General features: G+C 41.2%; 2 protein-coding genes and 1 non-coding gene across 9 annotated transcripts in view; 2 read left to right on the top strand and 1 right to left on the bottom strand.

Annotated features, from left to right (window-relative positions):
* Positions 1 to 2,212: 2,212 nt before the first annotated feature.
* On the bottom strand, positions 2,213 to 3,765 carry LOC125755277 (translation initiation factor IF-2-like). Of its 3 annotated transcripts, none has more exons than XR_007411261.1 (2): positions 3,074 to 3,328; positions 2,213 to 2,828 (listed from the first exon to the last, which is right to left on the bottom strand). XR_007411261.1 is itself a non-coding variant. In XM_049111371.1 (2 exons), the coding sequence occupies exons 1-2, from the start codon at positions 3,715 to 3,717 to the stop codon at positions 2,776 to 2,778; spliced, it is 435 nt and encodes a 144-aa protein (XP_048967328.1). In that variant the 5' UTR covers positions 3,718 to 3,765; the 3' UTR covers positions 2,213 to 2,775. The 3 variants fall into 3 exon arrangements, 2 of the variants coding, with proteins under 2 accessions (XP_048967328.1, XP_048967329.1); XM_049111371.1 differs by lacking the exon at positions 3,074 to 3,328 and adding an exon at positions 3,336 to 3,765; XM_049111372.1 differs by lacking the exon at positions 3,074 to 3,328 and adding an exon at positions 3,442 to 3,732.
* Positions 3,489 to 23,978, top strand: part of PDXDC1 (pyridoxal dependent decarboxylase domain containing 1) — a 52,306-nt gene continuing 31,816 nt past the window's right edge. Inside the window, exons 1-5 of one of the 5 annotated variants that reach the window (XM_025416444.3) lie at positions 3,489 to 3,623; positions 13,668 to 13,726; positions 20,066 to 20,139; positions 20,689 to 20,754; positions 22,776 to 22,856. In XM_025416444.3, coding sequence (XP_025272229.1) covers positions 20,090 to 20,139; positions 20,689 to 20,754; positions 22,776 to 22,856 — 197 coding nt within the window. In that variant the 5' untranslated portion in view covers positions 3,489 to 3,623; positions 13,668 to 13,726; positions 20,066 to 20,089. Of the gene's footprint in view, positions 3,624 to 3,794; positions 3,928 to 8,222; positions 8,428 to 13,667; positions 13,727 to 20,065; positions 20,215 to 20,688; positions 20,755 to 22,775; positions 22,857 to 23,978 lie in introns of those variants that run through there. The other 4 variants (XM_049111370.1, XM_025416436.3, XM_025416439.3 and 1 more) reach the window with 4 other exon arrangements.
* On the top strand, positions 23,555 to 23,623 carry LOC112641104 (small nucleolar RNA SNORD45). Its single transcript, XR_003124504.1, has one exon. It is a non-coding gene; the product is annotated as a small nucleolar RNA SNORD45 (small nucleolar RNA).

The following is a 23,978-nucleotide window of genomic DNA, read 5'->3' on the forward strand; positions in this document are numbered from 1 at the left end:
CTTTTAAGCTGTTTCCTATATTTTAACAATAAAACTTGGGTTTTAAAATATTTATTAATTTATTTAAATTCAGCTTGCCAGGATATATTCTAATACCCAGTGCTCATCTCATCCTGTGCCCTCCTTAACGCCGGTCACCTAGTTACCCTATCCCCTTTCCCACCCCCACTTCTAACTCTGCTTATGAATTCTGCCAAACTAACCAAGCAAGGTCTCAGCGTTGCCACCTCAAGTCGTCTTTAGGAACTGCAGACTTCTTTCCAAAATTGCCCGGTAAAGGTAAGGTTTTAAAAATTATTGAAACCTATTTTTTACAGGCAATTTACTTAACTTTTTTTTAATTCATAAGAGGAATGCATACAAAAGGCAAAAATTCAGATAGTATAGAAGAATATAAAATGGGATATTGCCAATTTCTTTTTCCTTATCTCAAAACCCCTACTCCCATTCCATAGAAGCTTTCACCTTTTACTTTGTAAAAAATATCTTTGTATCTGTTTCTTAATTTAGAAAGAATCTATTGTTCCCTTACTCTAAAAGTGGGAAATTCATTGCCGCCTGGCTGGCTCGCCTATCCTCTCCACCTTCTGATTTTTGTTAATTTTATTTCTTCTAGAGATAAAAGTGAATACCCTTTATACCCTTAAAGATCACATTGCAAACTTTGAATCTTGATTTAGACCTTTTAGCGAGTATTTACTCATACTCTGAAATGAAGTTGAAGACATTAGTAATTCCATTTTTATTCCTACTCACCTTGCCTCTTCCCTCCCACTTTTTTGTAATTTATTAATTTTATATTGCCGTGGTGAATAGTAAATACATTGTCCATAGGTGTCGCTTGGTTGATTCAAAAAGTTAGAGGTTAAAAGCAACATCTACAATATGGTTATTTAAATGTCAATCAGGGTGCAACAAAAATCCTGTGAATGGACTCAAAGGGAAAAATAACCACATTTTTTTTTTACATTTTTTTGCTTATGAATCAGGAAAAGATCTGTATCAGACCTTTTTTTTTTTTTTTTGCCTATGAATCAGGAAAAGGTCTGTATCAGCATGTATAAGCCAAATGTTCTCACAATGAGTGATTTCATGCTTTGGCTTCCTACAGTATTTTTTTTCTCATATGTCTGTACTAGCTCAAAGAACACTGCATAATAATTTATCAGCGTACATATCTGTCCAACCACAAGGCAAATAGTTTTAACTTATTTTGCTGTGTGGTGTCACAGACAGACTTTATAAAAGGAAAGCTTTGGATATTTTTCCCCCAGACAAATGCACTCGAATACAAAATTTGGTGTATAGTTTCAGGAGTTTCACAGGCCTTCCTCTGGGTCCCAAAGTAAAAACCTCTGCTCTAAACAGAGCTTCTTTAAAGGCAGAGATAGTGTCTTATTTTTGTATTCCCAGCACCTAACTGTTCAAGATGGCAGCTAACAAACCTATTTGGGTAAATATTAGTATGTGTTGCTGAAGCCAGCATTATTTGGGTAAATACTAAATGAATTATGCCCACTTTTTCACATGGGAATAATTTTCATGTTTTAAAGTTTACTTTTAGGATAGAACAGGTTAGTTTCATCTCTCTAGTTTCCATGCCATATAATCTACTTTATAATGTAATGGGCAGATACTTGGAGGTGGCTTTAGAAATTATGAATTTTTTAAAATTTATTTATTCATGAGAGACACAGAGAAGCAGAGACATAGGCAGAGGGAGAAGCAGACTCCCTGCAAAGGACCTGATGCAGGACTTGATCCCAGGACCCTGGGGGGGATCACAACCTGAGCTGAATGCAGATGCTCAACCACTGAGCCACCCAGGTATCCCCGAAATGATGAATTTTTAATGATTCATGCTGAGATGCTCAGGGGTGAAACATATTGATGTCTACAACTTTTAAGTCTATCAGAACAGAAGATATACTGATGGATAGATAGATGCTTACGTAAGAAAGCAAATATGGGGAAATGCTCATTGTAGAATCTAAAAAGTGGACATGTGGTTGTTCACTGTACGGTTGTTTTTCCCAAATGTCTGAACATTTTCATAATAACTTGGAAATAGTGATGTGTTTTGCTCAAGCAGAGGTACATTCAACGTGAGACCTTGGAAGACATCATAAATCTATCTTTCCTTCTGTTGGCAGAACTCAGAATCTGAATAGTTAGTTCCCTTGGTTCGCTCTGAGCCAGCCGCACACAAGGCTTCCTTTGGTAGAAAACAATTTTATTAACGTAGCTGGGCAGTTTACCAAACACGAGTTAGCGCGAAACATATTAATTACTATACTGAAACCCCAGCTGTTTACACAAATTTCAGAAGAGATGTGCACAACAGAGGAGGGGAAAGGGGATGGTTTTGCGGCTGTAATGTCATCAGTCTTTGGGGGTAGTGGTGTTTTGTTAAGATTTTATTTGCTTGTTCATGAGAGACACAGAGAGAGGCAGAGGGGGAAGCAGGCTCCCTGCAGGGGACCTGATGCGGGACTCGATCCCGGGACCCCGGGGTCACGCCCTGAGCTGAAGGCAGACGCTCAGCCACTGTGAGCCCCCTAGGCGCCCCTCTGGTGAAGTGTTTTACTGACTGCAAACGTGGTAGGCTCGTCTGTTGCAGCTTTCCTCATTAGCGCAATATATTAAGCAAATGCATGGCCTCTCCCATTCGTCAGACACACATCACGATCATACCGCAGAGGTGGAGGCGGTCACGGAGGCAGTGTGGGTAGTGGACAGGTGCCGCAGTCAGGGTGCCTGGGTCTGGACGCCCCCCTAGACGAGCACCGGGAAATGGATAACGATCTCTCCATCACAGGGCTGTTGCACTATAAAGGGGAACAGGAGCAACTATCATCATCATCAATCATCATCATCACCTGACAAGCCCTAAGTACGGCTTAACATAATGGAAGAAGCTGCACCAGTTGTCTCAACGCCTCTTCCGCCTGGAATTCTGCGGTAAAAGATCGGAGACAACTACCCCGCCTTGCACAAGCACCTCTTTCGGTGCGCGCATCCCTGGGGAACCTCATCCCTGAACCGTACCCCCGCTCCGCAAACCCCTCTGCACCTTGCAAAGTGCAGATCCTGCGCATGCGCTGCGGTGCTCGCCGGCCCCGCCCCTCTGTGGCGCATGGCCTGTTCCATTCCCGAGGGAGGTTGACAGTGGGGAGCCCTTGGAAGCCTGGGCCTGAAGCACAGGTGCGCTCACTGGCATTTTCCAGCCTCTCAGTACGGGAGTGCTCACTTGTGGTTATTATGTGTCTGCCCCGACGCTTGCGCCGGGTTTCTGAAAATTTGGGGCGGCCCCACCGTGCGTCCCCCCCCTCCACCTGGAAACGTTAGGACTGGCCGGCGTGACGGCCGCGTACGGAAGCCCGGAGGGCCCCCCCGGAGAGGCCCCGCCCCCCGCCTCCCCGCGACCCGCAGATTTCCCACCGCGCGGCGACGCCAGGCGGCTCCTCCTCGTCTCCGCCCCGCCGGCCGCGGCCGCGGGGGGACGTCAGCGCTGCCAGCGTGGAAACCGCGGCTGGCCGCGGGAGGCGGAAGTAACGCTCGGGCCGCGGGGGCCTCCACTGGGCTCTGCCGCCGCCTCAGCCATGGACGCGTCCCTGGAGAAGGTCCGTACTCGGGCTGGGGGGTCGCGCTGCGGCCCGGGAGCCCCCCCCCTGCACCCGCCTCCGGGGCGACTGTTTCCCGGTCGCGAGCTGCCATTGTGACCGGGGAGGGGGGCGCTCACCGGCCGTGCCGGGGGCGGCCTGGCGGCGGAGGCCCGGGCACGTCACGGTCCCCGTGGGCGGGGGGAAGCGCGGCCGCTTTTGCCCCGGGGCCGACCTTGGGGCCTGCGCGAGCAGCCCCAACAGCTCGCGGCCCCGGGAGAGCCTGCACAGGAGCCCCGGTTGTCTCGGAGCCAGCTGCAAGCTTGTAGGTTTTCAGTGGTCTCCCAATTTGCAGGGGGGGGGGGATGGTGGAGACTGAACTTCAGCGTGACCAGGAATCCTCACCCGGGGGCCCCAGATCTTCGCCCCTAGGGTCGGAACCCGTGGGGGCGGGACGGTTTTGCAGATTCTCTCGCTCCCCTGGTCCCCTCCCCTCCCCTCCCCCACGTGATTCTGACGCCGCGGTTTGGGAACAGCTGGGAGCCCCCCCCCCCACCCGCTTCCGCGGGGTCACGGAGGGGTGCGTCTTCTGTAGATGGGGAATTGCGTTTGGCGGGGTTTTGCTGCTACTCCAGCAGCTCGTGGCGCACCCCACCCCCCACCCCCCACCCCCGGCCCGGCCCGGCCCTCTCCGAAATCCACAGATAGCCACGATTTCCTGTGGTTCGCCGTGGGGAAGCAGCAGCGTGATGTCTGTACCTGGCTGACCGCTTTGGGCAAAGCGGAGGCGGATCCTCCTAGTCGTCCTGGATGCTTAGGGCCCGTAGATGAGAGAGAACCAGGGCTTGCATCCCTTTACGGAGACCTGTCTTCGGAACCTGGCGTTCGGCCTTCCCTTCAGGTCCTTCTCCCTCTTCAAGTTTGGGGAGTCTGCTTGTGCAATCCCCGGGGGTTTCTTTTAATGCATGTAGAATTCCGGAGCAATGCTAGCTTTTTTGTTTGTTTGTTTGTTTAAGATTTTATTTATTTACTCATGAGAGACCGCGCGGAGAGAGAGAAGCAGAGGCACAGGCAGAGGGAGAAGCAGGCTCCGCGCAGGGAGCCCGACGTGGGATCAGATCCGATCCCGGATCTCCAGGGTCACGCCCCGGGCTGAAGGCGGCGCTAAACCGCTGAGCCACCCGGGCTGCCCAGGGCTAGCGTTTTAAGGTGGCTATATGTTGGTTTTGAACGGGCAGAAATGACATACTTTGTCTTTTCTTTTCTTTTCTTTTCTTTTCTTTTCTTTTCTTTTCTTTTCTTTTCTTTTCTTTTCTTCTTTCTTTCTTTTCTTTTCTCCTTTTTTTCTTTTTCTTTTTCCAGCGTGGCAGCTGCTGTAGATTCACTCCCTTGTCCCTGGCAAGTTGAAGGGAGTAATTGTAGCAGTTCAGCCAGATGTGTTCAGGTGCCTCCAGTCAGTGGTATAGCCTACGCCTCAGGTTTCTCATAAACTGGGCGGAAGGCAGTCAAGAAAAAGAAAAATAAGTTGATGTTTTTAGTGTTGCATGTTCTGCCGGCTAGGAATAAAGTCTTTCCAGGCGTGTGATTAAGTACAATGTCTACCCTGCGGTACTTGGAGTTACAGGTTAGGTCAGTGATTCTCGGCCATGTGCAGTTTTATTACCCAGGGGACATTTGGCAGCTTGTCTGGAGACCTTTCTGATGGTCACACTAGAGGGGTAGGGAGTGCTGCTGGCACAGAGTGGGGTAGAGAGGCCAAGGATGCTGCTAAACCTCCCACCTTGCACAGGACAGCCTCGGTACCAGAGAATTATCTGCTTAAAATGTTAGTCATGGCTGAGCTGAGCATTCCTGGTCTGGATCATATGTGTGATGTCAGTAGTTGGAACATAAAATGATGCTAAGATTGCCTCTCCAGTGTTGTTTCCTGTCCCAATTTCATAGGACAGAATGGGCTTTGTGTCTTTTCATTTAGGAACCTAAAGAACTGGTGTGATCTTTCCTCCACAAATACTTTTTTATAGGCAAATCTGAAAAACAGAATGGGTTTGAATCTCACTTTAAATATTACTTTTCTGGGATCCCTGGGTGGCGCAGCGGTTTGGCGCCTGCCTTTGGCCCAGGGCGCGATCCTGGAGACCCGGGATCCAGTCCCACGTCGAGCTCCCGGTGCATGAAGCCTGCTTCTCCCTCTGCCTGTGTCTCTGCCTCTCTCTCTCTCTCTCTCTCTATCATAAATAAATAAAAATTAAAAAATAAATAAATAAATAAATATTACTTTTCTGGCATTTAACTAGTCGATGACACTGGTTTCTCCCTGTAAATGTTAATCGATGAAAGATTGTAAACTCTAAAAAAAATTTTTTAATTTTAAAAATAAAAAAATTTAAAAATAAATAAGTAAATAAATAAAGATTGTAAACTCTCCAAATGAAGATCTGAAGAAGTACTGAAACTCCAGAGAACTTAAGGCTGGAGCATTCGCAAAGATGGCAGTGATCTTTGAGGAATTCAGAATGTGGGCTGAAAGTTTCTGCCTTAGGCCAATGTGGAAATTCTGAATGTAAGTTTTTGAAAGCTAAGACTGTGTCTTATTTTTGTATTCCCTGTAGCAATAGAGGGCCTCACATGTAATGAACAATTTCTGTTGGTGCTAAGTGGGCAGAAAAGAAAAAGAATTGCTATAATATGAATGTTAGGGGTTTCATGTTCTGAAAGACCGTTTGAATCAAAGTAAAAACATTGAATTGTGTCCATATTCCTGTTTCTTTGAGGCTATTCTGGGCTAAATTCTACATCGCAAATATAAATTCAAGAGCTATTTGAGCAGTTCTGAACGCATTCAAACTGATTCTTGCATAATTTATACTGGCTACAGAAACCACAATGTTATTTGATTCCCATCCTCTAATTTCAAGTAATTGCACTTTCTAAAATGTAGTAGTCCATCATCATTTAGTAGAATCAGTCAGTACATTTCCTTTGGTCCAAATATAATTTTGTAGTCTTGCTTTTTCTTTAATCTATATAGAAAAGAGACCTGCAATGACAGAACCCTTTTCTTGTCTTGCTTGCTTTTCTTTCACAGTAGTATCCGTTGTATCTGAAATTAGTGAAGTCTCAAGAAACAAGACAGGTCAGTTGTAGGGGCAGGGCATTCAAACCAGAAGAGTAGGTGTAGGAGCCTCAGCGCCCCAGTACTGTGTGTCCACCTCCTAAGGAACAAGGCCCTGTCACATAGTCTCACAGTGTTTACTTATGTTAATAGTCAAGTTTTAAAAAAATGCTGCAGGAAGTAATTACTCTGATGCTTTATATCTTAATAAGTGAACACACCTATATACACTTTTTAAATAAAATCCTACTACTTTAAACTTGTGCAACAGCCCAGACCTTTTCCTGTTGTTTGGAAAAGCTCATTCTTCCTGGGTGTTATGTTTGGATAAAGTGTATTGCAGTTTGTTTGCATTGACTTTAACTCTAACCTTGAATCAACTTAAATGCAGCCCTACTGGCATTCTGGGTTGGATAATTCTCTGTTGTGAGAGGGTGTGCTGTGCATTGTAGAATGTTTAGTGGCATCCCTGTCCTCTACCAGGAGCATTTCTCACGGTGGAAGAACCAGAGTCTCCAAATGAAGCAATTGTTGTTCCTGGGGTTGGGGAGATTGCCTCTAGTTGAGAACCACTGATTTAGAGAATCTGGAGCTGTGCTGTTGGGTATGGTTTGGCTACTTAAATTTATGTTAATTAAAATTAAGTAAAATCTAAAACACAGTTCCTCGGTCGGCACATTTCAAGTGCTCAACAGACAGTGCAGCTTGTGGCTGCACTACCAGAGAGCATAGATGTAGGACATTTCCATGATCACAGACTTCTGTTGGGCAGCACTGTAGAGTGGGGCTCATTTATTTGTTGTATCTAATTCTTATCTCTAAAAGAGGCAACTTTGACCCTGTTTCTGATCGAAATAATTGCATACCAATCTATTATTTTTTCTTGTACTCATTCTGAGCAAAGTTTTCCCCCCGCCTTTGGACCTGATATTGGAAAATTCTTTCGTCTCACTGTAAGTTTATAAGGAGCAATAGGAGCATGACCGGAACATCCTGATTATTACTGATACAGACTACCAGAATTTCTATTCCTGGTTTTTATTTGAAAAGTTCACAAAAGGAACCCCTATTGGCCATGTTTGAAATAACGATTTTCTGTGGTCTGACCTTTTAGACCTTGTAGAAAAGATGACGGGAAATGATAGGCTGTAATTTTAGCATTCACTTAAAGCTGATCCCTGTATCATCATAATGTAAGTGTTTTGCATACAGGTGCATGGTGGCTGAAGTGGTAAATGATTATCAAATGCTGGGTGTCCGGGAAAACATGGTACAAAGTTCCTGATCCTTAAAATTTATGACCTTCATGATTTTTTACTTATTCGAGATTGCAGAGGCAGTCAGTGACAGAGCTGTCTATAGTCCCCAGTGTGTTCCCCCATACCTAAGATTGAGTTATGATTATAGGTAGAAATTGCCTGAGTTTAATGTTAGCTGTTTTCACCTAAAGCAGTAGCCTGCTTTGATTTAGAATTTTTTTTAAAAAAATTTTTATTTATTCATAGAGACACAGAGAGAGGCAGAGACACAGGCAGAGGGAGAAGCAGGCTCCACGCGGTGAACCCGACGTGGGACTCGATCCCCGGTCTCCAGGATCACGCCCTGAGCTGAAGGCGGCGCTAAACTGCTGAGCTACCCGGGCTGCCCCTGATTTAGAATTTTTATTGAAGGCTGGCTTTGTTCAGAGGCCATTCCTGAGAGAAACATGAGGTGAATAAGACCTGATCCTTGCAGGAGGTTATGTTCTGATAGGGGCATACATGTTTAGACAAATCCTTGTATATAGCAAGGAGGAGTAAAAAATATTAAAGAAAAAATGGGGACTGCATGGAGTTGAGTGCCCAGGAAAGATTTTTTGTGGGAGAGATTTTTTTTGGGGGGTGGGGAGGGAGATTCTTTAGGTAGAATATTCAGTTCAGAACCATGGCTTTTCTAGAGTTTGTTAAAGATGTAATTGAAATGTAAATGTTTACTTTATAATGATTGTGCCCCATATCATATTGCTGGTAGAATGTAAATTAAGGGAAAGGAAACCAGTTTCATATTTTGAAGTTAAATCAGTTATAAAAAATTATTAAAAATATGCTTCCAAACACTTTGAAAATGTCCCAAACTTAGCTTACATCTATTTTTTCCAAGCAATATTCAAAATGAAAATATTATTTTTAATATTTTTTGCTTTATTAATGCAAAAAATATTATTTTTAATAATTTTTGCTTTATTAAATGCCCAGTATTTAGTTGCCTTAAAACTGGATGGTCCTTGGGAACGCCTGGGTGGCTCAGCGGTTGGGCGTGTGCCTTCAGCTCAGGGCATGATCTCAGGATCTAGGATGGAGTCCCATATCGGGCTCTCTTCAGGGAGTCTGCTTCTCCCTCTGCCTATGTCTGTCTGTCTGTCTGTCTCTCTCTGTGTTTCTCATGAATGGATAAATAAATCTTTAAAAAAAAAAAAAAAAGCTGGATGGTCCTTGAGATCTAGCCTGGGACCCTGTCCACTTTTTATTTCTGTGGAAAATGCATTCTGAGTTTCAAATGACTGAGGGAAGAGTACACTTTTCTAATAGAACCTTCTTCCTATGTGCAGAAAAGCAGAAACAGCAAAATAAAGCCCTCATTTTAAAGTGCAGCTCTGGGGGATGTCTGGGAGGCTCAGTTGAGTTGAGTGTCTGACTCTCACTTTCAGCTCAGTTTTCGATCCCAGGGTTGTGAATTTTAGCCTCATGTTGGACTCCATGCTCAGCGTGGAGCCTACTTAAAAAATAAAACGCGAACTCCGTGACATTGAACATTTAGCTACAGTGATCTTAGGATCCTAGTGAGACTGAATTACTTATTAGACTAGACATTGTATTAGGTGGAATCCTATGAAGTTGTGGGTTTTGTGTTTTAAAAACAGTTGAATGTAAGCAGTTTCACTTTCAGCCTTTAAAAAAAAAGATTTTATATATTTATTCACTAGAGACATAAGCAGAGGGAGAAACAGGCTCCCTCTGGGGAGTCTGATGGGGGGCTCTATCCCAGGACCCCAGGATCACAACCTGAGCCCAGGGCAGATGCTTAACCACTGAGCCACCAAGGGGTCCCCACACAGTTCAGCCTTAAAGGTCTGAAGATGCATAGATCCACATGAAGGCTTCACAATCGATGGGTTCCTTTCCTCAGAAAGATTAAATCTAGCAGCGTTAATCCTACAAAGTTCCAATTCAGTGTGGGACAGAGTGATATTGGTGAGGATAATGGATATCTTTCTCTTTCTGATTCCATCCCCAAGTCCTAGGAAACACTGGAATGAAAGACTTCTATTTTCCAGTGACTATAGCATGCTTTTCTGTAGGCAATTTTTTTGTGTTCCAAGATAAATGTGTGATTCCAGATGAACTAGTAGACGTCTTAGAAATAGTTTGCTTGGTATGTGGTACTTTTCCATCTGTGTGGTTGTTGGGAAGCACTTATTCATGATATATTTAAGCCTGAGTGAATTGATCTCCAGAGGAGTGGTCTCTAGCAATACATTTGTTGAAACTTAGACTTGGATCCCTAGCATTCCCAACAGATATCTTAAGGCGAGTGATTTGAATGTTGTTGTTTTTTTTTTTTTAACCCTCCGCATGTTTCTGTGACAGGTTTGATCTGATGTTACTAACTGCTGCCTATTTATCTCTACCAGATTATTCTCTACCATCTATTTTTGCCCCTTTTCCCCATATATTCTTTTTTGCTTCTCTTCTTGATGAATTGGTATGATTAAATACTAATACCCTATGCAATATTTGAATATCCCTCTTCAACTAGGAATATTAAGCTACTTAATGAGCCAGTGATGACAGTAGTCTTCTTGTTGTCACAGACACACAGAGTCCATGAGAGTTAAAAAAGATTTTCCAAGAGTATCCAGTTCTTAGAAGACACAGACAATAGTACCTAGTTTTTAATGGAAAACTTTTCTGTTGAAATCAGGCAAAAGTATTTATAAATGTAGAAATTGAGATTCCAAAAAGGCAAGCCAGGTTTGCCGCTATATCAATGTCCCAGAGAATCCCTGTCAAAAATTTCCTCTTGTCCTTGGCCTGAAAGAAACAGCTGTGCTGCTGTGTCCGTGCTTCTCAGAGATGGGTAGTATTTGGGGTACTTGTTGAACTAGTGCTGGATAGCAGGCACGATTTATGTTTTTGCTGTGGAGGAAAATAAGTGATTTTGAGAGAGTTGATGATAATTGCATGGTTATCACTCTCCAGGATTCACCTCGTTTAGAAAGACAGGGAAGGCCACAATAGTAGGTATGTTAGAATCACAGGATTTTGGAGTTTTTTTCTGATTGCTTTGATCAATTGAAGAAAGGTGGTAATTTTTTTTTCTTAATATATCTAATGTGTACGTGGTAAACTAGCATTTGATGACACCACGGTCTTCTGTCCAATATGAGCAGCTGGTATTCTCACATGCTTTAGTTTTTCTTTGTTAATAGTCCTAAAATTCCCCAATTGTGAACATTCCTCCTCTGAAAAAGTTTATCAAAAATACAGTATCGTTCAAAAAACACAAACAAAAACAAAAAACAAAAAAAAGAACAAAAACAAACAAAAAAGAAAATACAGTATCATTTACTTCTGTTGATGAATGTTGTGATTTATATGTCTTAAAATTACATTTTAGGGGCACCTGGGTGGCCTGGTCAGTTTAGTGTGTAACTCTTGGTTTCGGCTCACGTCATGATCTCAAGGTTGTGAGATTGAGCCCCACAGTGGGCTCCATGCTCAGCACGGAGTCTGCTTGAGATTCGTTCTCCTCTCTCCTGCGCCTCCCTCTTGTGCTTTCTCTCTCTCTTTAAATAAATAAATAAATCTTTAAAAAATAAATAAAATTAGATTTTTAGACTTCTTCTTCCCTCTCTACAGGGAGCTGCTTCTCTTTAAAGGGTTAGCTCTATATTTCCCAAGCAGCAGTTATTCATAAATCATCTTTGAATCTTGCCATGTTTGCCATTTGCACTATTATTTGCTTAATATTTCTTGTAAATTGACTTTAAATTAATTCGCTCGCCTTTTTAAAATTGAGGGACAGGGATCCCTGGGTGGCTCAGTGGTTTAGTGCCTGCCTTCCGCCCAGCACATGATCCTGGGGTCCAGGGATCGAGTCCCACATTGGGCTCCCTGCATGGAGTCTGCTTCTCCTTCTGCCTCTCTCTCTCTCTCTCTCTCTCTCTCTCTCTCTCTCTCTCTCTCATGAATAAATAAAATCTTTAAAAAAATAAAATTGAGGGACAATTTATGCACAATAAAAATACCCACTCTAATGATACAGTTTTAATTTGGGCAGTTATATACAAACATATGACCACCAGCATGATCAAGATGTGGAATATTTGCATCTCCTTACAAAGTTCCCTTGAGCCTCTTTCCAGATATGTTTTCTCTTCCTTTCTCTCCCCTCCCCTTTTTAATTTAGATTTTGCTAAACAGTGGTATCCATGAATTCAGGGTTTGAGATGTCCCCTAATTCATGTGAAAGTAAATATATGATTTTTGTTTTCATCTTTGGTTCAACTGAAAAAAATATATACAAGAGCTCAATCAAGCATGCTTGAGAGCTGAGAACATTTTAAAAATGACTGTAGAGCAATAGTTCCCAAATTTTATGCCTTAAGATGGTTGTTTTTCTACTACAGCTTACCATTTTTGAAAGGTTGTTATAAACAACTTCTTAGTAAATGAACTTTATTAACAAATGAGTGTTTATTTGGTTGTTAATAACTGCCAACATCTGTACTACAAGTTACATCCTGTATATGGGATGTCAGATCAATTTAGCAGGTCACTACCAGCAGTTTTTAAAAAAATTAAATAGAACAAAATAATAAATAGGTTGTATTCCAAATAAGGGTAGGAATAATACTGGTGTTACTTTATACTGAGTTGATACAATTCTAGCCAAGAGCAAAAATAAGTGTTTTTTTTTTTTCACTAATCTATGCAGCCCTATTCCAGATAAATTTAGAACTTCCTACTAGCTTTTAGAAAACTTTTGAGAATTACTCCCTGACTACTTTTACTGTTTTTACCTCGGATTTGACTCTTGAGTTTACTCCTCTAACATTTAAATTGTGAGAACTTTAATTGGTATTTTAACATCATAAGTGTAATATTTCTTCTTTTGATAGATAGTGGCAGGATATTTTAATATTCTGCACTGACTGAAAGTGATGAAAATCAACTAGTGTAAACATGGCTCTTAAAAAATATTTATAAAATGCTCTGTGTGTGTGTGTCTTTCATGAATAAATAAATAAAATCTTTTAAAAGGTGGGGGGGGCAGTCCAGGTGGCTCAGCAGTTTAGTGTCGCCTTCAGCCCAGGGTGTGATCCTGGAGACCCAGGATCGAGTCCCACGTTGGGCTCCCAGCATGAAGCCTGCTTCTCCCTCTGCCTGTGTCTCTGACTCACTCTCTCTGTGTGTCTCTCTCATGAATAAATAAATCTTTAAAAAAATTTATAAAATGACAAATAGTGGGGCTTGTTTTACAAAATTAGCTATTTCAGTTCTGTGACAATTACCACACAAATGGTTTTTCTTAGCTTTGAAATTGCATTAAGCCATACCATGCATCTTTGTTAAATATAATTGAAGCAAAAATACTGAATCCATTTCATTACACAGCAGAATCAACCACAACTGAAATATAATTTATAAATTTGCAGTCTGATAACTAACAGTGTAATAGCTGTCTCTGAATCCTCAGTAATGAGCATAAAGTGGTTTTGTGATTAGGTATACACACTCTATAAATGCTTTGTTGCGCTGTTTTGGTTGTTTTTTTTGTTTGTTTGTTTTTTTTGTTTTTTTTGACAGTATGATTGCTGCAACCTTTTTAAGGCTTAGCGACCAAGGGTGAGCAGAGCCCATAGGTGTCCAGCTCAGAAGTCTGAGTTGGGCACCTGCTCTCTTTCCTAGAAAAGCACCTGAAAACCCCCACATTCACATACTTCGCAACCTGGACTGGCTCGCTTAAGGTCAGTAGGAAAGACATAGCTAAAGACTGCTGGCCTCAAAAGGGATGGTTGGAATCTGTTGATCATTTTGTTAACAGAAGGACCTTTTTTCCAGAATTTGTTCCTGGTAGGCTCCAGATTTTGAGTCAGGTCACTTTACTCAAGATTTCAAAATGTATTTCAAAATGTATTCAGATGTGTTCATTGGTAGGAAAAGAAGTCTTAGAAGTCTTCAGATGCACTACTTGCAAATTATATGTTGCCTCTGATTTTACCTTTTAACTCAGACAGCCAGGACCATAGACATTTGCATGGGCTCTACTAGGTGGAATGAGGGCGTGAGCTCTGGAGTGAACATTTTATTTTTTTATTTTTTTTTTTTTAAAGATTTTATTTATTTATTCATGATAGTCACAGAGGAGAGAGAGAGAGAGGCAGAGACACAGAGGGAGAAGCAGGCTCCATGCACCAGGAGCCCGATGTGGGATTCGATCCCGGGTCTCCAGGATCACGCCCTGGGCCAAAGGCAGGCGCCAAACCGCTGCGCCACCCAGGGATCCCTGGAGTGAACATTTTAGTTGAGGCCAGGGTAACTGCACATCCTGGTTGGCCCAGAACTGTCTCAGTTTATAACTGTTGTCGTGACTTAATTGTTAATAGTGCTTCCTTTCACTCTTGCAAATGCCCTGGGTTAAATGGTATGTTTTTGGTCATCTAGTTGACACTGTGAAATTTTACCAATAGGGAGAGCATTCTGATATACTTTTTATCTGGGTGAAAACATTAAGCAAGGATCATCTTTAAAGTGAGGCCTGGGGCACCTGGGTGTTTCAGTCAACTCTTGATCTCAGCTCAGGTCTTGATCTCTGGGTTGTAAGTTCAAGTTCCACCTTGGGCTCCCTGCTGGACGTGAAGCCTACTTTATTTTTTTTTAAATCTTTTTTTTTTTCATTTTTATTTATTTATGATAGTCAAAGAGAGAGAGAGAGAGAGGCAGAGACATAGGCAGAGGGAGAAGCAGGCTCCACGCACCGGGAGCCCGACGTGGGATTCGATCCCGGGTCTCCAGGATCGCGCCCTGGGCCAAAGGCAGGCGCCAAACCGCTGCGCCACCCAGGGATCCCTGAAGCCTACTTTAAAAGGGGGGGCAGGGGGAGGCCTTAGCTCTAATTATGACTTTTGAGTAAAGGACTTTTTCAAAGTGTGAATTGCTTTATTTACTTATTTGATAAAATTGAAAAGCAATATTGCCTAGTGGTTAAGAGCACTGGTTCTAGGGTAGTATAGGCTTTGTTTTAAATTCTGACCCTACATTTGCACCCCGATGTTTTTGGCAGCAATGTCCACAATAGCTAAACTATGGAAAGAGCCCAAATGTCCCTTGACAGATGAATGGATAAACAAGATGTGGTGCGCGTGCGCGCGCACACACACACACACACACACAGTGGAATACTACTCAACCATCAAAAATGAAATCTTACCATTTGCAATGATGTAGATGAAATTAGAGGGTATTCTAAACGGTAAATCAGAAAAAGGCAATTATATGATCTCACTCATGCAGAATTTAAGAAACAAAACAGGATCATGGGGAATGGAGAGAAAAATAAAACAAGACAAAATCAGAGAGGGAGACAAACCATAAGACACTCTTAATCACAGGAAACAAAGTGAGAGTTGATGGAATCAGGGAGGGAGGTGAGGGATGGGGTAACTGGGTGATGGGCATTAAGGAAGGAACGGGATATGACGAGCACTGAGTGTTATATGCAACTGATGAATCACTGAACTCTACCTCTGAGTCTAACACACTGTATGTTAATTAATTGAATTTAAATAAAAAAATAAATTCTGGCCCTAAAGCATACTAACTGCCTTTGGGTTAGTCAGGAAGTAATACATATAAAAGTATTAGCGTAATGGCTGGTATATAGTAAGCAGTCCGGTAACTGTTAGTAATTATTAAGGATCACAAATCTCATTGAGCCCTTTTCCTGTGCTCGACCCTATATTGGTGCTAAGGAATTTAAAAAAAAAAAAAAAGACATTCCCTAGGAACCTAGCACAGGTACTATTTTTTCCCCTCAAAATCCTGAGACAATCTCTATCTAAATACTGAATAATAGATGTCTTTATACAAGCTTAACCTTTTACTCATTTAGGTTTGTATCTGGCTGTTACCCTGCTGTTGTTTATTAACATTTACCACACAACTGCCTTGTCTGGCACTGTAACAGTTATGGAGGATATGAAATGTGAATAAGATAATCACGGCTGCCCTCACTTGAAGCCTCTGGAGGCATGGTTTTTAGTTTTAGGGAACTGTAACAAATTATACATTTTTCTTAGAGCGTTCCTTGACAGAGTGTAGTAGTATCCTGCAGCTGGATAACATTTTGTATTTTGGATTTATCCATTTAACACAACCCCTTGAGGGTCTGTTGCATTGCCAGTCCCATCATATTCACATTTAATTTACTGGAAGTTAACTATAAATGTTATTTTCCCTAGCCACCCACTTTGTGCCACCTGCTCCACCCTCAACTTCACTTCCTAAAAGAGAGGAGGAGCCAGAACAATTTAAATATAAGCCGTTCTTCTCAATGAGCATGTGCTCTGTAGAGAGACTCAAATGGGGGAATTCAAAGCTGCATTTTCCTCCTGCCTTTCACAATGTGAGCATCTCACCATCACATATGAATTCTGGTGTTTAAAAATTAGTATTGTTCATAAGAAGTGAGTTCTAAACTAAGTCAACTGTTTTTGTCTACTCTTAGCTGAAAAAGTGTGTTGAGTCCTATAGGAAACGTCAGCTGTGTTGCACTTAGAGTCACTATGTTGATGCCCATTATGCTGTGCTTTCCTAAGGGGTTTCAGAGGTAACATGACAGCTCAAGCAAGAATCAAGCTGACTTGAGACTCCTAGTCCTACAAAAGCAGTCAAAATTAGTAGGAGTCTGAATTACTGCCTTCAAGAAGCTTATAATCTAATTGGAGAGAATATTGGAAAGATCATCTCTAAAACCACTTGCAGTAAAGGATGTAAAGAATCGTAAGGATAAAGGGCAATTGCATATTAGAATGACCCCAGTTTCATGTATTCTGTTCCATTGTCCCCATAAATACAATCCTTTTTGTCAGGCAACAGGTCCAGATTCTTTGGGTTAGCAAGAATGATAATGGTATCTTTCTTTAAAATAAATTCGTTTTTAATTTTTTTGAAGAATTTATTTATTTATTCATGAGAGACAGAGAGGCAGAGACATAGGCAGAGGGAGAAGCAGGCTCCATGGAGGGAGCCCTATGTGGGACTCAATCCTGGGACTCCAGGATCACACCCTGGGCCAAAGGCAGATAGATGCTCAACCACTGAGCCACCCAGGTGTCCCGATATTGATATCTTTAAAGAGAATAGAACAGAGTGAAGTAGTTTTATCCACCAAAGTTTCTTGGAAGTATTGAATTGTGATTTAATAGCTAGAGAGAGAAACAGCAGAAGGATATCTCAGGGCAAGTGTTAAAAGCATGAAATGTGGAAGTGTGGTTGATCAAGCAGAAGTGTTTATCTTTTCATTTGGCCAGATGATTGGGAACACCCTGGAGGGTCACAGGGATGAGGATAATGAGGAACATGACCAGTAGACTGAGGAGTTCAGATACATTCTTTGTCCATTGTCTGTTACTCATTCTGCTCATACTCATTAGCTGAGAACACAGAGACCATTTGAGATTACTTACTAACCCATCTCATGATTACATTTAAATTTTGAATTTTATTGGAAACACCAGTTTTAAAATGATTTTTCTGTCTTGTGTAAATCGTATTGGATGTGGCTACATGGTTATTTTGTAATCCCTTTTGGGAGTCAGTGTGATGTAATAGAAAAGTCAGAAACCGGAGTCAGGAAGCCAGAGAGTTCTGGCACTGCTATGTGACCTGTTAGCTCTGTGACGTTAGGCCAGTCACTTTACCTCTCTGAATCTTAGTTTCTTCAGTTCTCAAATGGTAGGCCGGAGGTTTACGTCCTATACTTACTCTTCTTCCGTTCAATGATTGCTTCTACAAGTGAAAGTTAAAACTCTTACTACTGTTACAGAACAGATCTGCTCTCCTTCATGAGGGGCAGAGAGCTAAAAGCCCCAATTGCCTACCTAACCGTACTTTCCCAAAGTTCTTCCCAGGAGTTTTAAGACTCAGAAGAACACAAGTGGAAAATCCCTGGATTAGTCCCTAAGGTCCCTTCCAGAATTAACATTTTTCCATATAAAATTGATAAACTGAGTAGCATTTCTTAAAAAAAAATTGAGGAGAGGCGTAACTGGGTGGCTCTGTCAGTTCAGCAAGCATCCGACTCTTGATTTTGGCTCAGCTCACAATCTCAGGGTTGTGAGATCAAGCCCTGCATTGGGCATGGAGCCTACTTAAGATTCTCTCCCTTCTCCTTCTCTTAAAAAAACAATTTTGAAGAGATACTGCAATACCAACTGTAATATAACCTATTGTACACTTACTCCATATAATTATGATGAAGTGTAATAAGCAGTCTGAAGGAAAAAGAGCATTAAATACACTTGAAGTACACTTGAAGAGTTAGAAGGGAACATAAGAAAGCCTTTAGAACTATTTATAACCCAACTCGTAAAGAAGTTCAGGATGACCAGATTGTCTGCCTTAAGATTGCTAACGAGGTTAATAAAGAAAGGGAAAAGAGTTTGTGTGTTGAATTTTGTAAGATTTTTAAGCATTTCTTTTTTTGAATGGGAGATAGAAGTATACTTGGTACCAAAATCCGAAAAGAACAAAAAGATGTGAGCTGAAACAGATTTGATCTGATGCCCATCCTTCCAGTTCCCTTCTCTGGTGTCAGTCACTGTGACCAGCTGTGTAAGCTTCCAGAGTGTATGGAATCACTTCCAGGTTTGTTTGTTTGTTTTTAAGATTTATTTATTCATGAGAGACACCAAGAGAGGCAGAGACATAGGCAGAGGGAGAAGCAGGCTCCCTGCAGGAAGCCCAATGCGGTAATCGTTCCCAGGACCCGGGATCATGACCAGAGCCAAAGGCAGATGCTCAACCACTGAGCTACCCAGGCGCCCCTTACTTCCAGATTTATGAGGGTATTAGTTTTCTGGGGCGACTGTGACAAATTAGCACAAACTGAAAATATGGAAGTGATTTTCCCACAGTTCTGGAGGCTAGAAGTTTGAAATCTGTATCACTGAGCTGCAGTCGAGGTGTTGGCCAGGCTAAACTCCCTGCAGAGGTTCCAGGGGAGAGGAGAGTCTTTCCTTTCTTATGCCAATTTATATTGCCTGTCCACACACATTCCTGAGTTCATGGCCCCATCACTGATTTTTGAGGCCAGCACCACCTTCAGACCTCTTTCCGCTCTGTCCTCATGTAGCCTTCTGTGTGTCTATGTGTGCGTGCGTGCACATGCAAGAGTAGTCTCCTGCTTCTCTCTTACCTGGATACACGTGGCTATGTTTAGAGCTCACCTGCACAATTCAGAGTAATCTTACATCTCAGGATCTTTAATCACATCTGCAAAGACTTTGCTGTATAAGGTAACATTCACAAGTTCCAGGGCATTATGAAGTGAATATCTTTGGAGAGGCCATTTTTCAGCCTACTACAGCAGTAAAACAAATAGCATAACTACTTTTCTGAACCTTGCTTCTAAGAATGTAAAATGGGAATAATCTAGCATTCATTGAAGTCTGTAAATAATGTTACATCCGTAGAGTGGAATCTGGTGTTAACACTACAAATGAAGTGCATGTATACTGACATGGAGCCATATTCACTATAAAGTAGAAAAAAGCAAGTTGCAGGGCATGCAGGAGTAAGGTGCGAATTTGGAAAGAAACATGTCAATCTTGAGCAGCTTTCCCTGGGGAGTGGGACTGGTGGACTTCTTTTACATTGCATGTTTGTACTTTAGAATTTCAAAATCAGATGTACTTGAGGGGCGCCTGGGTGGGTCAGTTGGTTAGGTGTCTGACTCTTGGTTTCAGCCGAAGTCATGATCTCAGGGTCATGAGATAGAGCCCTGAGTTGGGCTCTATGCTCAGTGTGGAGTCTGTTTGGGATTCTTTCTCTCTCTGCCCCTCACCCCATTTGTATGCACACATGCATGCACTGTCTCTCCCTCCTTCTAAAATAAATAAATAAAAATCTTTTTAAAAAATATAACGAAAATAGAGAACCTTTAAAACATGTACTTTATAATAAATCCATGTGTTTTATAATGAATCCAGAAGAAAATGGACTTGAGTTTAATTTTTCTGGATGAATTATGTTGCAGAAATAGTACAGGGTTATTACAATTTAACCTTTTTCAATTTGTTTCCCAGATAGCAGACCCTACATTAGCTGAGATGGGAAAAAACTTAAAGGAGGCCATGAAGATGCTAGAGGACAGTCAGAGGTGAGCCTGGAACAGAAGTGACCCTATTAAACGTGTTCAGCCTGTTGTGAAGCTGGTGGCACTGGTTTCCTGCTGGTAAAAACACCTCTTGGTTTCACAATGTCACGCTTAGCTTAGTTTCGTCTGACTTTAAAGATGGTGTTTGTTTTAGGTAGAAGGTACTTTGTAATTAAAAGATTTTGAAATCGAGGAGCTGAACTTAAAATTTTCAGTTCTGCCTATGAAGAGTTTTATTTAACTTAATATATTGATTTGAATTCTATAAGTACTTCTTACTGTATGTTTAGGTCATTATAGAGCATCAGCTAACCAAGAAATGGTTTAAAGTGTTATTTTTTTTCATGTTCTTTTCCTGAAATTCAAACTATCCCGAACAAAGCTAGGGGTTAGGGCGACAGGGGTGGGGGAAAAGATGTGATGAATGTGTTTCAAATCCTACATCACTACATTACTAAGAGGTTTGAGGCAACATTGTCACATGCTTGCATGTTCAAATATTAGAAATTTGATAAGATAGAACAAATAGTTTTTTTATTTTCTTTAAATTAGAAGAACAGAGGAGGAAAATGGAAAGAAGCTGGTATCAGGAGATATTCCAGGGCCACTCCAAGGCAGGTAAGTGGCAATGAAGATACATACTTTTAGTTAGGGTATGTGTTTTTTTTAAATCAAGATTTTCAAACCATTGTTGATTGATGATTTTAGTTATGATAAGCATAAAGCAAATTGAGAGTTCTGTGCAGTGTAACATCAGAAAACTGGAATGCCATTGGCTAGTTGGTGATAATTCTGAATCTACAATACTGCTACCCCTTTCCTCTTCAGAATTTAATTTCCCATTCAGAATTTAGCAAACTCATGACTCAAAGCAATGCGCAAACTTATAATTATATCTCAACTATCATATTTAGTTCATCCCTGAAACCTATAATCTATTCAGTAGACTATGTTTTATAGTGAGAGATATATTAATTTGATAAGATTGAACATTTTTATAATACAGTAGGATGAAAATGACAACTTTGATCATTTGTAGCAGAGTGATTTATTTATTTATTTTTGGCAACTAAAGCAAATCTGTCAAGTGTGTAGTTTAAGCTAGCAGGGAAAATATCAGAAAAATAAGTAGGTGTGTAACTAAAATGTTTACAGGATGTTAGCACTCAGTCTGGAATTAAAGTCCTAGCCCAGCTTCCCTCAAGCTCTTTCTTTTCTTCTTTTCTTTTCTTTTCTTTTCTTTTCTTTTCTTTTCTTTTCTTTCTTTCTTTTCCTTCCTTCCTTCTTTCCTTCCTTTCTTTTCTTTTCTTTCTTCTTCTTTTTTCTTCTTTTATAACCAGGAAACTGCACATAGGTAAATAGTACAACTCCCTTAAATTGTCCTTTGACCTGAATATAAATATAATACAATGTTGCAAAAGAGAAGTGTGGAGGAAGGATCACACTGTGTCAATATAAGTGTCCTATCTAACACACCCAGATACTGATATCTTAAGATAGACACTCCTGCTTTTAGCCTGAATGGTGCTGATTTGAAGCCCTCTAAATGTGAAGCAGGTTCCAAGCTGAGAGCATGAATCAAATCCTATCAGTCCTTTCTTCCCAGACCTCTGGAGAGGAAGAAAGGGGTTCTACTAATCCCACGGAAGTTTCCCTAGAAGAGATACTAACAGGAACATGGGAGGGAATTAAAGCCACATGTCAGGAGTAGTCACACTTAATAAAGCTGACCGCCAACATCTCAGAAATGGTGCTTTGCCAGGCACAGTATTAAACATTTTTCGTGCACTCCTTGTGTCCTCACAATTCTGTGGTGTGAGGGCTTAGTGAGTTTCAGCAGCTTGCTCAAGGTCACGTCACTAGCACCGACTCTCTTCACAAAGTCCAAGGGCCATAGTCCTTCTCACATGGAGGTCAGTACCTTGAGAAGATTGGGTATTGGGGCATTGTTTTGACAGTGCTGCTTTTTCAAAAGAACTTTTTGTCACATTCCCCTTAAATGAAGTGATAATATTTTTACATTACGTTATTACAAGTTGCCTTGCCATTGCTTACTACTTTAGCTGTTCACATTCTTATAAGTTTTCAGCTCCTCATGTAATTAGCATTTAATAATGTATCTTGGATAGAGGAAAATCTGTTTGCAGTCTAAGCAGATCTCCAGTTTCCCTGCTTGGGGAAGACATGGTGATAAAGGATGCTTGCATTACACCTTTAAGTCTCCTTAGAACAACCAGAAAAGACTCCTATGTGAAAGGAGACTAGTCATGCCAGTGGCATTGGAGTATTCTTGCTGCTGCTTTGACCTTCTAGGATCTTAAAAAGACTATTTTGTTTTTTTTTAAATATGCTTATTTAACATTCTGCTTGGATTCAAATGAACAGGTAGAGAAACGGTGCTGAAGTAATATTAGTGAAATTTTCAGAAATCAATCTCGTGTTTAGGTAGAAGATTTAATACTTACATAGTTATAATGAGAATTAATTTGAGGTTTGCTTTTAAAAGATGTCTCGTGTATCTCAAGCACATTCTTTCTCAATTAAAAAAACTGATCAAAGCTAGTTTAAATGAAGGAAATAGAGTGGTAAGGGATGTGTGCTATTTCCACCTGTCCGTCAGCTCTCTTTTTATTCTGCAGTGGACAAGACATGGTGAGCATCCTCCAGTTAGTTCAGAATCTGATGCATGGAGATGAAGATGAGGAGCCCCAGAGTACCCGGTAATGAGGGACGGTTGGCAGCTTCTCTTTGAAAGTATATGTGTTCTTAATTTTGATAGTGATTGCATTCTTACAGGTTGCCAAAACAGAGAGCTACATTTCATTCAGAGTTATATGTGGTATTAAAAGTGTTCATTTTTCCTTTTCAGAGAGACATTTAATAGATTTTAGGTAACATATTTCACAGAAGGAAGGCACTCACCAAAACTCAACCCTGTAATCTCTTGGCTTTGTGTCTTAGAGAGAGGCTGGCAAAAGGACCAGAGAATAACTGCTGTGTGCTATGCTGCTGGTGGTGGCTTCTGCTTCATGCTTCTGGTTCGAACTGCTAGGAATTGCCACAGCTGAATCTCTTGGTGGCAGTCCATGTCTGTGAATCATCCATTTATTTTTATTCCTTTAATTCAGCTATTTCTTTAGTTTCATGGTTAATTGTCTTAAATTTAATTTTCTTTAAAGATTTTATTTATTCATGAGAGACACAGAGAGAGAGGCAGAGGCACAGGCAGACGGAGAAGCAGGATCCATGCAGGGAGCCCAGTGTGGGACTTCAGGATCGTGCCCTGAGTCAAAGACAGAAGCTCAACCACTGAGCCAACCAGGCAACCCAAATTTAATTTTCTTTTTGGACTAAGTAATACTTTTTCACCCCTTTTCAAATTTCAAAAAATAAAAAAGAGTATACAATGGCAATTTTCAGTCAGTGATGTGATGCTATGTTTACCTAAACCTAAAGTTGATGTAAATTCTAAAATTACAGAGGCCTTGGATGAAAAGCGGAATTTCTTTCATATTCCTCCCTGCTAGCTTGTTCTTGTATATTCTTCAGAGATACTTTATGTATATGTATACACAAGCAAAATGTCTACATTCCCTCTATTATGTAAATACTGTGTTTTTCTCTACCTTGCTTTTTTCATTTAGGTCTTAAAGTTCATCACTTATCAGTACACAAGGGCCTTTCTTCTGTAAGAGACAGTTTCACTTTGGATGAATGAACCATATTTTATTTAATAGTCTCCTGTTCATGTTTACTGTTGCAAACATTGCTACAGCCAGTAACTATGTACATGTGTCATTTATCACACAAGCAAGTGTTTCTGGAGATTAAAGTCCTAAAAG

The sequence above is a fragment of the Canis lupus genome, chromosome 6 (genome assembly GCF_003254725.2).
Source record: "Canis lupus dingo isolate Sandy chromosome 6, ASM325472v2, whole genome shotgun sequence".
NCBI lineage: Eukaryota > Metazoa > Chordata > Mammalia > Carnivora > Canidae > Canis > Canis lupus.